General features: G+C 39.6%; 1 protein-coding gene across 1 annotated transcript in view; it reads right to left on the reverse strand.

Moving 5' to 3' along the window:
* Positions 1 to 212: 212 nt before the first annotated feature.
* Positions 213 to 17482, reverse strand: part of SENP8 (SUMO peptidase family member, NEDD8 specific) — a 36110-nt gene continuing 18840 nt past the window's right edge. Inside the window, exon 2 of the mRNA XM_016201352.2 lies at positions 213 to 1936. Coding sequence (XP_016056838.1) covers positions 1262 to 1900 — 639 coding nt within the window. The 5' untranslated portion in view covers positions 1901 to 1936 and the 3' untranslated portion in view covers positions 213 to 1261. The remainder of the gene's footprint in view (positions 1937 to 17482) is intronic.

A 17482-nucleotide genomic window follows, 5' to 3' on the forward strand; every position in this document is an offset into this window, starting at 1 on the left:
TGGTCACTGCTAGTGAGGTTATTTTGGGCCATGGGGGCAGGGTTAGGCTGGGGAGGTAGCTGAAATCAGTTTCATGTCTGAAGGTAATCTTTGTTTTTAAGTGTCATATGCATTGCAATCTAATTCTCATTAGGAATAGAATTAATGTGTGTACCCAACATATGATCTAACTGTTAATTATTTGAAACAACTCTGAAAGAACACATCACTGATTTAGGAGGGATAGCATTTCTTTTTACTCTTAGTTCCACATTTTAAAAATTACATTGTCTGCATTTTGAATTAAGTGAAAAGGTCAAAGGTCACCTTTTCTCCTTTGTATCTCAAAAACAAACCAATTTTTAGGCTGTAAATTTCAGATACAATTATAATCCTGAAATCACCATGATATAACTGAAACAATTCTGCTAGATTAAGGATAGAGAAGAGAGAAAAAACCATGACTATCAAAAAGAAGAAATATTTATCTGAAATAACATAACCTTGGGAAGTTATTAGCTATGAGTTTTAAAATCACAGAACTTAGGATATAAGGAAGGAGTGTGTGCATGGCTAATGGACAAGGTTAATGAAAGCTATTATCAATCCAGAGTAGCAAACTGACCACTCAAATTGAGCAAACTAAGAGGTCTACCAGAGTCATTTAATTTAATGAAGTTATTTGATTCCCTCTTTCATAAAGTATCCAGGAATCAGATGGGGGAAGATGGGCAAACATCTTTATCAAATCTTTGCAAAGGGTATGCTGATAGCCAGGAAAGCTTTGCATGGTGAATGGAAGAGAGATCACAGAAGTGAATAACTGATTTTCATAATATTTAGACCTTGAATTAGGTTAGGTCTTGATCTGCTTCCAGCCAGTGGACTGTGCAATACGTTTTTGGTTCTTATACAGTTTTCTTCTTGCATTCCTCTAGATTTCACATATTATTATTTGTTTTATAGGTCACTGCTTTTCTTTTGAAATAAGCCAATGTAGCTAAGTAAGACCAAAAAGGAATTAATAAGTGTTAAAATAGTTTGGTATCAAGGTTTTGGTGTGTAACTTCAAGGCATTTTGATAGAACACAGTGTTCTCGAGATAGGATTAAAATGAAACTTTCCATTAGGATAATATAGAGGATGAAATTTTTTCAGGAAAAAGTAAAAATCCTAAGCTTGCCTCTACCAGGCATTTTCCCTCAGGCACTGAGATTGCAGCCATCCAACAAATGGGGACAGGCAGAAAGAGGAATCTTCAAAAGTCACAAATATACAATAGCTAATTTTTAGCAAGTCTGACAATGAGATCTTTCCATTCTCCCCTCTTCTTTGTGATGTATGTAGGAGTTAGTAGCTGCAACAGTGATTCTGGCTGTTGTCTAAAAAAGTTCTGACACAAGGCCTCAGTGTTACATATCACGTACATCCCACAGTCATAGCTGTTTTGTTGAGCAGGGGCTTTCTCTTCCACAAAGGCCAGTTTGTCTCCTTTTCTGCCTAAGAAAGCCTCCAATTTCTCTGCTACCTGCTTTGCATGAATTGAATTGCTTCTGCTATGGGAATCATAATGAAAAAAGCTATTTTTATCTTGGAGATAAACCAGCAAACTCCAATGGGTTCCCCCAGCTGCCTGGTTGGAATTATCATTGATGGCTAAAAATACAACTCTCTTGTGGGGGAGGTCCAGGGGTTCAAGGAACATGGAGATCTCTGCTGGGTTGCTAGTGCACTTGATGAACTGGGTGACTTCAGGACTGATGAAGCAGACTTCGTCTGAGCAGTCATGAAACTGACTGTTGGCAAAGTACTCAAAGGCAAATCCAATAATACGATCATTGAGCCAACTTGGAGGATCCAATAGTGAGACATCTGATTGCCGCAGTAGACTGTCCATGTAACTCAAGACTACAGGGTCCATCTTGTACTGATCAGGGCTGCTCAGAAATTCCAGAAGCTGAGGGAGAGGCAGAAGACAAAATTTACTGTTCAATATGATACCTGGCTGTCAAACGCGGATCATAAATAATAGTTACTCTCACAGGGTTTTGGTAAAGATTAAATACAATTGTAAACTGTCTAACAACAATGCCTGGCTAAGAGTAAACATTCAGGAAACTGCAGGATAAGTGCTTTATGTTAATAATTGGGTAGAATGAAAACTCTGGAAATTTTCTATGCTGAAACAGTAAGCATGGATTTTTTTTTTAATTCTCACAGGAGGATATTTTTTTCCATTGCTTTTCAGAGAGAGTGGAAAGGGGGGGGAGAGAGAGGAAGAGGGAGGGGAAGGGAGAGAAACATCGATGTGAGAGAGACACATCCATTGGTTGCCTCCCACATGAGCCCCGATGAGGGCTAGGGATCAAGCCTGCAACTGAGGGACGTGCCCTGGGCCAGAATCGAACCCAGGACCCTTTAGTCCGCGGGCCAATGCTCTAACCACTGAGCCAAACTGGCTAGGGCAGCACTGATTTTTAATTTCCTTTTTAAATGTAGAGATTGGGCCTGGCTGGGCGTGGCTCAGCGGTTGAGCGTTGACCTAGGATCCGGGCGATCAGGGTTTGATTCCCGGTCAGGGCACATGCCCGGGTTGTGGGCTGTAGCCGATCAATGACTCTCTCATCATTGATGTTTCTATCTCTCTCTCTCCCTCTCCTTTCCTCTCTCTGAAATCAATGAAGATATATAAAAAAATAAAAATAAATGTAGAGATTGGTTAAAATTATAACTCATGTTTTACCAAGCTCCATGGCATTAATCATATATTTGGCTCTTTAATGAATATGCATGATAACAACGGCAAATTATTTTTATATTAAAGGTGAATTTTCAAAGAATCTAAAAAATGTTACTAATTACCAAGGGAAATAGTTTCCATTTCTACATTCACTTTCAAGAGGTAAAATATTGCTTCCTCATTCCATACTGGAAAGTGACAGTGATTAGAGTTGTAGTTAAAAGGAACTATAATTTCAAGAACAGAAAGTCATGAGAGTAATAGAAATGAAATTCATTTCTGATTCTGCCCAGGCAAGAGCATGAGTGACATAACTAACATATCTTTGCCCATTCCCCATCTTTAACCTCAAGGGGTAAGATAAGGACTATGTAATATGTATAATGTAAGCTATGACTTCTTTTGGTGTTGACAGGTAGTGTGTCCCAGGAATTAGGAAACCTGGGTCTAGCTCTAACTCTACCAATGATTTGCTGGTATCAACCAATTTGTCCTTGGTTTTGTTACCCATAAAATGGGCATATATTTGCTTTATATGCTTCAGAGAGTATGCAGAAAAGACCAAATAATTTTACTTGAAGGTATTAAAAGAGCATAAAATGTTGTACAAATAATATTTATGTCATTAATTGGATTTTATCAGTAAGATGATACTCTAGGTAGAGCTCCAAACCAATAAAAGCAAATGAACTTTAGAAACAAATATCCATTCATACGGGAGTAGGCAAAAGCACATTTACAGTTGTTTATAGATTTATTAATTATTGTATTATTTATTTGTATTATTCCCATCTGAGCAATTGTAAACCTACTTTTGCTTAGCCCGTATTATCTTGTCTAAACAAAAGCATGACTTAGAGTAGGTGCATGGCAAGTGGTATGATAAGATAATGTGCTCAGGATCACCTGAGGTAAAGGACTAATAAAGACAATAAATCTGATAAGTGGGGTAAGGTAACATAATATTTGAGCCTAACAGAGTTCATTGCTATGCACTGACTTGGCAGCATAACAATATTGCTAAAAATCACAAAGCAATAAACTGTCACATGCAGACTGAGTCTACAGAGCAAAACATATTTTAAGAAAATAATACTGCTATGAAAGACTGGGCTAGAATTATGACATCAACTTAATCAATTCTGGCCACTAGTCCAGTTTTTTTACTACTTGGCTACACTATTTTTTTTTTTTTTTTTTTAGAGAGAGGGGAAGGCTAGGAGGGGGAGAGAGAGAAACATCAATTTGTTGATCCACTCACACATTAATTGGTTCTTTTTTTTTTTTAAATCCTCACCCCAGGATATATTTACTGATTTTGCAGAGAGAGAAAGGGGGAGAGGGAGGGAGGGAGGGAGGGAGGAGGAAGAGAGGAGAGAGGGAAGGGGGGGAGAGGGAGAGAGAGAAAGAGAGGGGGAGAGAGAGAAAATACATCAATTGGTTGCCTTCTGTATGTGCCCTGACCAGAGGCTGAACCTGCAACCTAGGCATGTGTCAGGAATCAAACCTGCAACCTTTTTAAATCTTGGTGCACTCAACGAAGCGCCAAATGAGCCACCTGGTTCGGGCCATTGGTTGACTCTTTCATGTGCCCTGATTGGGGTGGGTGTGGGTGGGGATCAAACCGGCAATCTTGGCATATTGGGACAACTCTCTAACCAACTGAGCTACCTGGTCAGGGCTATTAAAACACTATTAAAACAATAAAATTTTGTGGCACAACCATTTTCATGTAATCAAAACTCTGCAAAAACCTATATAAAAAAATAAACATTCAGTAAATAAAGGAAATGAGGTAACTAAGAGGGACCAAAGAGGGTTTTATGTGCATAAAGTAAGTTATAATACGAAGTACTTCAGAAACAATACAAGGCTTTTTAAGTGTATGTGTGTGTGTCTCTATCTATCTATCTATCTATCTATCTATCTATCTATCTATCTATCTATCTATCTATCTATCTATCATCTATCTATCTATCTATCATCTATCTATCATCTATCCATCCATCATCTATCTATAAAATGAGATGGCATGAACTAAGATTTTCTTAACAAGAAAGAATAACTTGAGCAGAGACATAAACTGGAGCTAGGAACAAAGTTAATGAGGCATAGAGTCCATTTGTTATGAGTGGGCCACAAATTTGGCTCTAAGAAGTTTGGCAGTTAACCAGGGAGCATTAAGTTAAATATTGACAATCTCCATAAGGTAAAAACAAAGCAACTGCTCAGGAGAGGTAAAAGCTTTCTTTGTATTAAGGTCAGAGAGTTTTCTCTTAAGAAAATTTGTCCCCCAATATCCTTATAATAGATGAAATTGTTTTAGAGGATTGTTTGTTCTAATGATCCTTAATATTCAGCCTGATGGCAAAATGAGCAAACAGCAATTTACATGGACACTTGGTGCTCAGCTTGCTGCTGATCTGACTTAAGAGTATATGAATATGAAAAGGGAATGACTGCATGTGCACCAAACAAGGGTCCCTCAATTGATTCCCTTTGCCAGCAAAGAACACTATGTAGTGGTGAATGCCAGACTGTACTGCCCAGCAAATATCTGGAGACCTGCTCTCTATGCTGCCAGCTGAAATCAGACTCACATCTTAACAGCCAACCCAACTAGGGGTAGGAGCCTATAAAGAGTAGGGAGCCTGAACAGTCATCTCACTTTGGAGGGAGTATCCACAGGTAGAGCCAAGATTTTCTTCAGAATGTAGTTTTTGTGTTTTGCCTGTTTGATTTTGAAAATATCCAACACACAGACAATGGGTCAATCAAGGACCTATTCTATTCCATACTGCATGAATGCAACAATTTAACCCCAACAATTCTAAAGAAAATGGAACCAAACTAGCCTTTGAAAAACCAACCTTGGCCAAGAAAAAAACTCTAAACTTCACATGTGAAGACTTGAATTTGAGACTCAGTTTTGTTACTCGTATAGTTCTGTGTGATCATAAACTACATAATTTCTTTAAACCTCAGTTTCCTCTTCTGAAAAGTGAGACTATTAATACAAATATATAGGCTATTTGTCAATGTAAAATGAAGAAACATAGGTAACTAAAATTTAAAAAAATAAAACATATAGTATTTCCAGGTATCTATTGTGTCATCACGAAATTTATATCCCAATAACTTATTAATGTATTTAATTTTACACATGTTTATTGAGTGTTTCCTGGTGTTAAGGGCTGGAAAATCAGAATGAGAATGAAATAGTCCTGGTCCCACCCTGGCTGGTGTGGGTCAGTTGGTTGGAGCGTCGTCCCATGCACCGAAGAATCACAAGTTAGGTTCCTGGTCAGGGCACATATCCAGACCAGACTTCAGGTTCAATTCCCAGTGGAGTGTGTACAGGAGGCAACCGATCGATGATTCTCCCTCCCACCCCCACTTCTCCTTCCCTTTCTAAAATCAATAAAAATGTATCCTCAGGTGTGGATTTAAAAAAGTTACTTTAAAAAAGTAGTCATAGTTCCTACTTTTACTAAGCTTAAGCCTATTATTATGTTATAATGAACACATAATGAATATATATACTTTTTTTAGTCAATAAACACGTACCAAGTACCTAGTATTAGGTATTGTGGGAGATACAAAGATGTATAAAGTGGCTTACAAATCAATGAGAGAAGAAAACTACAAGGCACAAAAAGTGTACGGGAATTTAGAACAAGGTACAATTATTCCTGGCAAAGAAATAAAAGGGAATAAGAGCTCAGATTAGGAAAGACTTCAAGGAGAAAGTGGCATAAATATGGGCTCTTGAAAGGCTGGTAGAGTTAGATGCAAAGAGAAGGTAGAGAGGCAAGGAAAGTGTCTTCAATGGTGTAGTCCAGTCTGGCTGGAATGAAGTGAGAGTAGGTGTGAAGGCGAGAATTAAAGGAAGATTACTAGAAGCTAAGTGGTGACAGACTGAACTCCAGGTGAGAGTTTGGAATTTATACTGGAGGAAAAGGTGAGCCATTAATGACTAACTAGGTCAGTGCTTTAGGAAGATTAACGATTCAGCCATAGCATATAGGATGTTTGGGAGAGAAATTGGAGGTAGAGATCAATTAGATTTTTATTAAAATGGTATGAGGACATGACCTAAACCAGGGAAATGGTAGCATGAATGGAGAAGCAAGGAAGAAAATATATTATAGACAGATAATTAATAAGTGATCAGAGGAAGGTGGATTGAATAGGAAAGAAAGAATTAAGAAATTATTTGAGGCTTTTAGTTGGGGTGACTGGGAAGACGATCTCATTATTAATGTTGTACAAAAAAGGAGATGGAAGAGGACCTAGCAAAAGAACCAAGAACCATCTAGAACCATCCTAGGGATATTCCTCTTCTATATAGTGAGCACCTGTGCTTGGCATATCTGAGATACAATATGTTCGCCAGAGGAATGAAATGTTTTAAAAAGGGAGTCAGAAAAAACAGATTAGTGGAAAAAAAGAGAAATAAAGCCTCTTAAGATTTTTGTATTGTGTGTATTTTTGTTTTGTTTTTGTCTGTTTCCCTCTGTTGATTAATAGTAAACTCCTTCATAATTAAAGGACCTATGGTAAGGAATATTGGGGAGTGAACTGGGGGGACAATGACCTCAGAGTTCTATCTGTAAAATCCTACAAAATATATTATAGTTCTTTGTTTTGGGACAGGAAGTCTTTGGGTCCAGGTTCTGACTTTGCCACTTGCTACCTATGTGACCCTGGGCAAGTTACTCATCCTTTTTCTGAGCCTCATTCTCCTCATCTGTAAAATGAGGTAATATAAATCCACCTCCCAGGGTTATGAGAATTAAAAACAGTGAGAACACTCTGCACAATGCCTGGTATATAGCAGGCTCTCAAAAAAAGTTAATTTCACCCTAGCTGGCTTGGCTCAGTGGTTAGAGCGTCAGCCTGCAGACTGCAGGGTCCCAGGTTTGATTCTGGCCTAAGGGCACGTACCCCAGTTGCAGGATCGATCCCTGGCGCTGGTTGGGAGGTAACCAATTGATGTGTCTCTTTCACATCGATGTCTCTCTCTCTCTCTCTCTCCCTTCCACTCTCTCTGAAAAAGCAATGGAAAAAATATCCTTTGGTGAGGATTAAAAAAAACCCAGTTAATTTCCTTCCCTGTTCCTTATATTTGGGGTGATAATAATAGACCTTAAAGATTTCTTGAAAATAAAGCATTTGTTTGTTTACATAAAGCAACAAAGTCATCAAGGATAGATCTGGCCAGGGCACAACTTCATGCTCTTGTGCTTTACCTTTGGCAAAAGATGAGTGAATGCTAAACTCCAGAGAAAATGGTTCTCTCAACCTCAGAGTGAAGCAATGTGTTGCATGTTAATGTACTGTCAGTATACATAAGCCCTGTGATTACAGGGTTTAGTTTATATCTTCTAACTTCTGTAGTGAAATGAAACTAATATTGAATTCCTAGTATAGAACACTTCCTAAACAAAAGTTTAATTTTAACCAAAGGAAAAGGCTACTTTTTCATATGGAAAAGACTATTTTTTTATATTAATCTTAAAATCCTTAAAATGCATACTACTATTTGAATATTTCTGTTTGTTATAAAAAGGGGATAATTAAATCAAAAGCAGTAAGAACTAACTTAAAGGGAAAATATATAACTCAATAGGAGCTGTTGTGATTTTTCTGCTGATGTTAAGAGAAGAAGCTGCTGGTTCAGTAGAAAAAACACGAGGTTGGGAGTCAGAAGACTTGGAATTTGGCTCAGATTTTCAATTAACCAGTTGTTTGACTCTGAAGAATTCATTAAACTTTTGGGTCTCAGCTTTATCACCTGAATACTGTGGTTTGGCTCAGATAGTGATTGTAGCTGGGAGTACATGTCACCTATGGGAATTTTAAAAAATAATAAAATTGATTTTAGAAAGGGGAGAGAGAGAGAGAGAAAGAGACAGAGAGAGAGAGAGAGAAACATCAATGTGAGAGAAATATATTGACAGGTTACAGGACTGGGGATTGAACCCACAACCTAGGTATGTGCCCTGACCAGGAATCAAACCCGTGACCTTCTGAAGCACAGGAAGATGCTCCAACCAACTGAGCCACACAAGCCAGGGCTGGGAATTTTAAAGAGCATATATGATCTATTTCTGGGGGTAGAGTCTTGGTACCTATATATTTAAGATAGTTCCAAATGATTCTATGATTTCTATAATTCTAAGTCTAAGCTCTCATCTTTGCCAATTTTAAAATTTGTCATCCTCTTTAAAAAATCCTGAAAAAGTCCTGCTGGCATGGCTCAGTGGTTGAACATCAACCCATGAACCAGGCAATCCTGGTTGAGTTCCCAGTGAGGGCACATGCCCAGGTTTTGAGTTTGATCCCCAGTAAAGGGCATCCAGGAGGCAACCGATAAATGACTCTCATCATTGATGTTTCTACCTCTCTCTCTGTCTCCCTTCCTCTCTCTGAAATCAAGAAAAACATGTTAAAAAAAAAAATCCTAAAATAATTCTAGTTTTCTTGTCCTAGGGTCAATAAACTACAGATTAAATTTTGCCCACTGCCTGTTTTTGTAAATAAAGTTTTACTGGAACAAAGTTATGTTTATTTGTTTACATGTTATCTATGGTTACTTTAGAGCTACAAAAACTGTGTACTCTGCAAAATCTAAAATATTTACTGTTTGGCTTCTTAGAGAAAAACTGTGCTAATCCCTGTTATAGGCTACTCTTATGTAACCTATTGTAAATTTCTAGGTTGAATTAATTTTAAGATCTTTTAAAGGTTTAATAAAGCATTGGGGCTATTTATTGAAATATCTTAAAGGCATTTTCCAGGTACAATAACTAACCTTTAACTAGAGGTGTTACTGCTGGCTGTTTTAATCTGGATTTTTGATGACCAAACCGGTAGAGAATTTTTATGAGCTTATTTGAGTCAATTTGACAACAATTGCCAGGAAGCAAAATCTCAATGGACTGAGAAAATGCTCTGGAGAATGGCAGTTTTACACCTTATTTTTTACTTGCGAATTAAAGAAGATGTAAGAGAGTTACATGAAATACATTGGTGATAGATTAGAGAGGTGGGACAAAGCAAAGAGGGGGTCGGATCTCTGGAACTGGATAAAAAGGAAAATGGATAGACACATACTTCTAGTAAACAGTTAACAATAAACACGATAACAATAACAGTGAGGTGTTTTGTAGTCTCTGCTCTATTGCAGTGATTGTGTACTGAGGGGTCTGAAAAAAGGAAATTACCCTGACATTCCAAAGGTATGTTATCATAGATGCAAAAAGACAACAGAAAGGCTTAGTTATGGTAAAGGTTTGTCAAGGAAGATACCAGCCTAGGACAGACTCCCCACCATAACTTGCTTTTAGTTAGTAAGTTTTAATTTCAAACCATCCTATGTGGTTACTTTAGGGGTTTGTAAGACCGACCATGCAGGCCTTCCCTGAGCTTGTCAGGTTTAGTATGTGGCCCCATTTTCAACCATAAAGTATGCGGCAATTCTCATAGCTTCTGGGAAAATATGCCTGTGGCTGTTGAATAAAGTAGTGATCCAGAAAAGTTTGTTTGACCTTAGAGCCCAACAGGAAAACATACCATCCTAGAGTTGTGACTTTTACTCCTTTTCCTCTAATTATTTAGTAAGGGTTTCGTAAAACAAAACAAAACCCCAAGACAAAAAGCCTCATTTGATTATGTTTTTAAAAACATTGCAAAATGCAAAGTGCAGCTGTTCTACTCATTTTAAACAAAGATTATAAAAGTTAGTTTCTAAATGCAGTTCCCCTCCTTGCTCCCTTTTGCTTTTGTTTCAAATTGTATCAGAATGCAAATGCTCACTGATGTAGTCTGTGCTTCTCTAACTGGATACACGGCTATGTCTATCAGATATCAATAAACAAACATACCAAAAAATAAACACAGGCTAATCACAGTGTGTCTCTTAGAGCTTCACTTTCACTAGCTTTGGGGGAAAAGAACTAAGCAATTTAATTGTTGACATAAAATATTTTAATTGGTAACATCTTTTTTCCCTTCTTTTTCTATCAACATTTTATTATGAACATTTAACAAAAAATTTTTTTAAAATTTTTAACTTTTATTTATTTTTTTAAACTATATATTGACTTCAGAGAGAGTAAAGGAGAGAGAGAGAGACAAGGACAGAGACATCAATGATGAGAGAGTCACTGGGGATAGAGCCCGCAGCCCCGGGCATGTGCCCTGACCGGGAATCGAACCTCGATCTCCTGGATCCTAGGTTGATGCTCAACCGCTGAGCCACGCCCAGACAGGCTATTTTAAAAATTTTTAAATTGGTAACATCTTAATTACTGACATAAACATGGACATATTGTAGCCTAAAATGCAAATCATCATGGATTTTTAAAATAATATATGAAATTCCCAGAGAACTTTTGTGCCAGTGGCTGGCAATTTTCTCTGCTTCACTCACTCTACTCTACTGGCGGATACTTCAGTGGAACAGTCTAATTATTATCCATAGTTGATATGCCTGTAACATAAGCCCCTAATTCTTACGAAGTAGATTCCCTAATAATTAATAAAGGCATGAGCACAAGCTTATACTTTACTAGTTTAAATAGAAGTAAACTTACTTATCTGGTAAAAATATATTAGTATTTTCTATGTGCCATTTTTTCCTGTAATAATTAGACCAGAAGTTGAACCTAGTACTTTATAATGAAACACAGCACTCCAGAGTTTTCTATTTTCTTCACACCTCACATTCAATCAATAATAAGCCCTGTTGATTCTACAGCTAAAATATTCTGAATCTGTTCAATGCTTTCCATCTTCACTACCATCCTTAGTCAAATCTATCATTATTTTTCTTATTTTTTTTTCAAATACATCTTTATTGATTTCAGAGAGATGAAGGGAGAGGGAGAGAGATAGAAACATCAATGATGAGAGGGTCATTGATCAGCTGCCTCCTGCACGCCCCCCTTGCTGGGGATCCAGCCGCAACCCGGGCATATGCCCTGACCAGGAATCGAACCCCGATCCCCTGGATCCGAGGTTGACGCTCAACCGCTGAGCCACGCCCTGCCGGGCCATCATTATTTCTTTTCCAGACCTAGCCTAACAGGTCTCCTTACTTCCATTATTTACCTCTCTGGTAAATTCTCAACACAATTGTGAGTAACTGTTAAAATTTGAGGAAGGTCATGTCTGTCCCGTTTAATACCCTCTAGTAGTGCGTGCGCACGCACACGCACACGCACACACACAGCAAATTCCCTACCCTAGCTTACAAAATCATGCATGATCACATGGCCCCAGCTACCTCTCCAATCTCATCTTCTAGTACTCCCCCTCCTTGCCCACTAAGCTCCAGCCACACCAACATTCTTTTTATTCCTCAAACCCGCCATGCTTTTTCCCTTTGTTAGCATAGGTAGTTAGCTAGTTATTTAAAAAGGGAGGAAATGAAATCAGACATTAAGTCTAATAAACTAGGGAGCTGAATCAGACATTAAGCCTGATTCACTAGGAAGCTGCAGCCTGGGGCCCAGAGAGATGGGATCTGCTGCCAGCCAGAGCACCTACCTGGGGCCCACAGCCTGCTACCATGCTCCTGGCTCCTGCTGCAACCTCAGCGGCTTATCTGCGCCCTGGGAGCCTCGGGGCCGCAGGGCACTGAGTTCCCCTAACTATGCAGTATATATGAGAAATCGTGTCTCCAAGGTATACGATGAGTATTCACAGAAATGGGAAGGTTTATATTAAACCAATTGGGAAGATAATGATTTAAAAGAACCTTCACAAGAGGAAACTAATCTTGAGACTGACTGAATGTTTGTTAATCTCATACAATTTCTGTGCCCTCTCATACCCAGTCGTACACAGCAATTTATGGTCTTCCTAGAGAAGGTCAACAGAATTTGCCACCAGGGCCAGGGGTGCCGTCTCAATTTGGCTGGCATAGCTAATAGATGCAGGTCACTGGGTTTCTTCTCTGATCCCTCATGAGTCCCCTGTCTTTAAAAACACCTTTTCCATGGGAGCCTCAGGGATGGCTTAACAGGCATTCTCCGTTCCCTCTTAGGGAAGAATGCCCTAACCCTACCTTGAAGGATCAGGGCTGCTGGGAATTTGAAAGGCACTAGCCCAACTACTAAAGGCCAGAGTTATAGGACGAGTTTTTCCACCCAAAATAGCAGAGGTACTAGACACCCATCCCACAGACAGACATGAGGGTGGGGACCTCCAGTAAGGCTAGCAAATAGCTAAGGCCAGAGGCCATTAAGATGGTCCATGTGGAATTAAGGCTACCTGACTGAGTGAAGTGAATCCAAGCAGTAGCACCTGATCACCACTGTAACTGTTGGTAAGGTTTCCCTAAGAAGACGAAAAACACCTGGATATAAACTGTACTGCAATCTTTGGGAAGGCCTTTGTCTCAGTCAGGGGAAGGGGCAGGGCAGTGGCCTTGGGAAATCAAGGCAGGCAAAAGAGTTGGGCAAAGGGGCTGTGTACCATCCTAGGTTCTGGCCATGCAACGTGGGGCTAGGGAACACTGATGATGCTCATGTCTCCCTTAGCTACCCAATTTCTTCCTCTCTTACAAGGAACTCTCTCTCTAAAGACAATGAGCACTACTACCTCCATCCACACTGCCTGGAGAGACCTCTTTTGGGATGCACGTTTGCCAACTGGGAGAAATTTAACCCTGGGTCCCTCAAGGAAAAGGTTTACAGATAATTGCCTTTATGAAACCAAAGTCCTTCTAGGAGTAGCATGCATTTCTTCCCCTGTATTTTTGAGATGCAAATATCTGGTCTTCAAGAACTCTTACCTGGGCATCTTTATAAATGCAAATTTCTGGGAGGTAAATCTTTAAAAAAAAAGTTTTATTAATTTTTAGAGAGAGAGAGAGAGAAACATTGATCAGCTGCCTCCTGCATGGCCCCTACTAGGAATCCAGCCTGCAACCTTGGCATGTGCCCTGACCAGGAATCAAACCAGTGACCTCTTTAGTGCATGGGACAACGCTCAACCAACTGAGCCACACCAGCCAGGGCTGAGAGGTAAATCTTATCAATAGAAAAAACTTAGCCATCTGAGCAAATCAATTTAACTTATTTCAGCTGTTAAACATTAACTGCTAGACAAGTTTTAAGTTAGCTTACTTTTAACTTATATTACAGAGAAGTTACAAAAAAAATTGAGGCTGTTAATGTCTTATACCTTGTTTGAAGTATGTCTCTCTTTTTATGTCTCTTTTTATTATGTTTTGTTAAATTGATTTTAGAGACAGAGGAAGGCGGGGCGGGGGGGGGAGAGAAAGGGAAACATTCATGTGAAAGTAAAACATCGATTGGCTCCCTCCTGCCAGGCTCAATGCCCCCCATGGGGGATTGAGCCTGGAAACCTGGGCATATGTCCTGACTAGGAATCAAACCGACGACCTATTTGGTGCAACCAACTGAGCCACTCTGGCCAGGACAGAAGTATGTCTCTTAAAAGTGTAAGCAAGTTTGTCAACCAACAGAGAAGCCTATGTTTCTGTAAGTTCTCAAATGTGTTTGCTAATCTAAAGAATGCTAATTGCTTACTTTTTAGTTGCCTAATACAGAGTTGAAGTTTGGTTCTATTCCATTCTGTTAAAAGGAAAAAGGATTTTCCTTTTGCTTTATATTTTTCTCCTTACCTGATCCCTCTAGAATTTGGCAATTCTTAATGTAATAATACATAGCAATATGTTTGTTTGCATTAATCCAATAAGAATTTGTTCTGTTTATAAACCAGTTTCCAATTGTGGTTTTATTAACCAAGACTTTCATTGGAATGTCATGTCTGAAAGATATGCGTGGACTCTGAATGTCACCAGAAAGCTTTAAGGAATTAAGAATAACTTTTTTGTTTGTTTTTTGTAAATCCTCACTGAAGGATATTTTTTCCATTGATTTTGAGAGAGTGGAAGGGAGGAGGAGAGAGAAGGATAAACATCGATGTGAGAGAGACACATCTATTGGTTGCCTCTCGCGTGTACCCTGACCCAGGCCAGTGATTGAACCTGCAACCCAGGTACATGACCTTGACCGGGAATCAAATCTGAGACCCTTTGGTACACGGGCTGATGCTCTAACCACTGAGCCATGCAGGCCAGAGGAAGATTGATTTTGAAAGCTGATAAAAAGCCCATTGAGGAAATAGCCTGATACCTTGCTTATTCAAGTGGTTCATGGCAGTCTTTCCAGGTAAGGAATGAAGGTTGGTTGCCTGGGAGATGGGAAGCAAAGAACCTCAAGACATTTTTGGGGACCTCAAAAACTTGAGGAATTTACCCAAACCAATAAGTATTGCAGGCAAAGCCTAATGGCAACTGTGTGGCTTAGCTTTTTTGCCCTGAGGGTCTAATTAAAGCTCAATCTGAAGATTCCTTATGAGATTACAGCAAGGTAGATATTTAAGAGCCCATATAATCTTCCCTGCAACAGGGAATTTTGATTTACAATAATATCAGACTTCTGCAGGAGCTTTTTCAGCATACCTTATCCAGCTTTAAGGGGAGACACATCTTATTCAGCTTTTAGGGAAGACATTAAGCAAAGATCACTTTGCTTTTTTCTCAAAGGAGCTGATGTTGAAATTAAACATTTCAACCCTTAAAGCTCAAAAAGCACAAGAAATTTTCACTTCTTAAAAATTTATTTTATTTTAAAAATATTTCTATTGATTTTTAGAGAGAGGAAGGAAGATAGGGAGAGAAACATCAACGTGAGAGTACAACACTGATTGGCTACCGCCTGAACAACCTCCACTGGGGATCAAGCACAAACCCTGGGCATGTATTTGATCAGGATCTGAACCAGCAACCAACCCCTCGCAGCATGGGCCAATGCCCAACCAACTGAGCAACGTTGGCCAGGGCAAGTAATTTTCACTTTTGAAATTAAAAATTTTTGTAATGTAATTGCATGATAAAAGGCTACGTAACAGGAGAATTCCAAGATGGTGGTAGATTGAGCAGAAGCTACACTGACACTGTCCCAGGACCAAACTGGAATTAAAACTAAAATATAGAAAAACCATCATGAACAATCAACTGCAACTGAAGATTAGATGGAGAGCACCCTCATAACCAAGGACGAAAAGTGGAGACTGAACAGAGAACTGGCAGGACCTGCAGAGGTGTGAGAGGCCTGGCTGGGCTCTCACAGGCAGCAGCTGAAGTTCCAGAGGGATATCTCAGCTGTGGGAGGTTCCTACTGAGAACTCTTGAGGTCTAAACACCAAGCTGGGTCCTCAGCCCAGAGCGCCAGAACTGAGAAAGGTGCCCACATAACATCTGGCTGTGAAAAGCAGCAGGGTTTCTGTTTGCCAGGGAGAGATGGCTGGAAATGCAGGGACACTCTTAAAGGGCCAATGCACAAACTTTACTGTGCAGCCACTCACCTTGAGCTCCGGCAGAGGGAGAGCAGAGCAGAACAGAGCTGTGTGAGGAGAAGCCAGGGTTTCAGGCTCTGGAGATAGAGCTCAGAGAGCAACCATCTGGATTCCTGTGCTGAGTAATTCCCCCATACTGCAGAGGACACCTTTCTCAGGCAGACATTTACCAGTCCAAGCAGCTTTTGCCTGGGGGTTAAGCAACTGCCCCACCCACTTGAAAACTCCCCCCACCCCAACCTGTGGAGTTTCTACAGCCTGAGGCTGTATAAGAGTCTGAATAACAATCAGCCTCTGGGTGCTTTTAGTCTGCCTGATTTGATTCTGGACCTAGGGCTTAGAAAAGCAGACCTTGGTGTGCAACTTGGTCCTCTCCAAATGCACCCACCCTCAGCAGAAGGAATCACAAGCTGTGAAGTGTGGAAAACTTCAAACAGGGTACTCAAGGCCAGTTACAAACAGTGTATGATACTGGCCTGCATCAGAGACCATCCAAAAGACTGGGAGTCCTAGCAGATCTACCTAATAAATAGAAACAAATCCAAACAGGCAGCCAAAATGGGGAGCCAAAAAACAAGCCCCAGCCCAGCCAACGTGGCTCAGTGGTTGAGCATCAACCTACGATCCAGGAGATCCCGGTTTGATTCCCAGTCAGGGCACATGCTCAGGTTTTGGGCTTGATCCTCATAGGGGGCATGCAGGAGGCAGCTGATCAATGACTTTCATCATTGATGTTTCTATCTCTCTTTCTCCCTATCCCTTCCTCTCTCTGAAGTCAATAAAGACATATTTAAAAAAAGCACACAAAAAACAAGCCCCAAATGAAAGAACAAAAGAATTCTCCAGAAGAAGAGCTAAATGAAATGGAGATAAGCAATCTATCAGATAGAGTTCAGAATACTGATTGTAAGGATGCTGAGAAAAGATATGGAAACTATGAAGGAAATTAAGAATGACATAGTAGAAATAAAAAAATCCATTGGAAGGAATAAAAAGCAGATTAGGGGAAGCTGAGGATCAAATCAGCAAATCAGAAGACAGGGTAGAAAAAAATCACTCAATTAGAGAACCTAAAAGAAAAAACAATTAAAAACCAGGAGGACAATTTAAGGGAGCTGTGGGACAACAGAAATGTAACAATATTCACATCATAGGACAGAAAATCTAAATAGTAAGCAAAGGTTAGAGAACCTGTTTGAAGAAATAATGGCAGAAAATGTCTCTAACCTGGTCAAGGAAAAAGTCATACAAGTTCAGGAGGCACAGAGAATCCCAAGGAAGAAGAACCTAAAGAAGCCCATGCCCAGAGACATCATACTTAAAATGCCAAAAATTCAAGACAAAGAGAGAATCTTAAAGGCAGCA

This window comes from Miniopterus natalensis, chromosome 1 (assembly GCF_054644295.1).
Source record: "Miniopterus natalensis isolate mMinNat1 chromosome 1, mMinNat1.hap1, whole genome shotgun sequence".
In the NCBI taxonomy this organism is placed as follows: Eukaryota; Metazoa; Chordata; class Mammalia; order Chiroptera; family Miniopteridae; genus Miniopterus; species Miniopterus natalensis.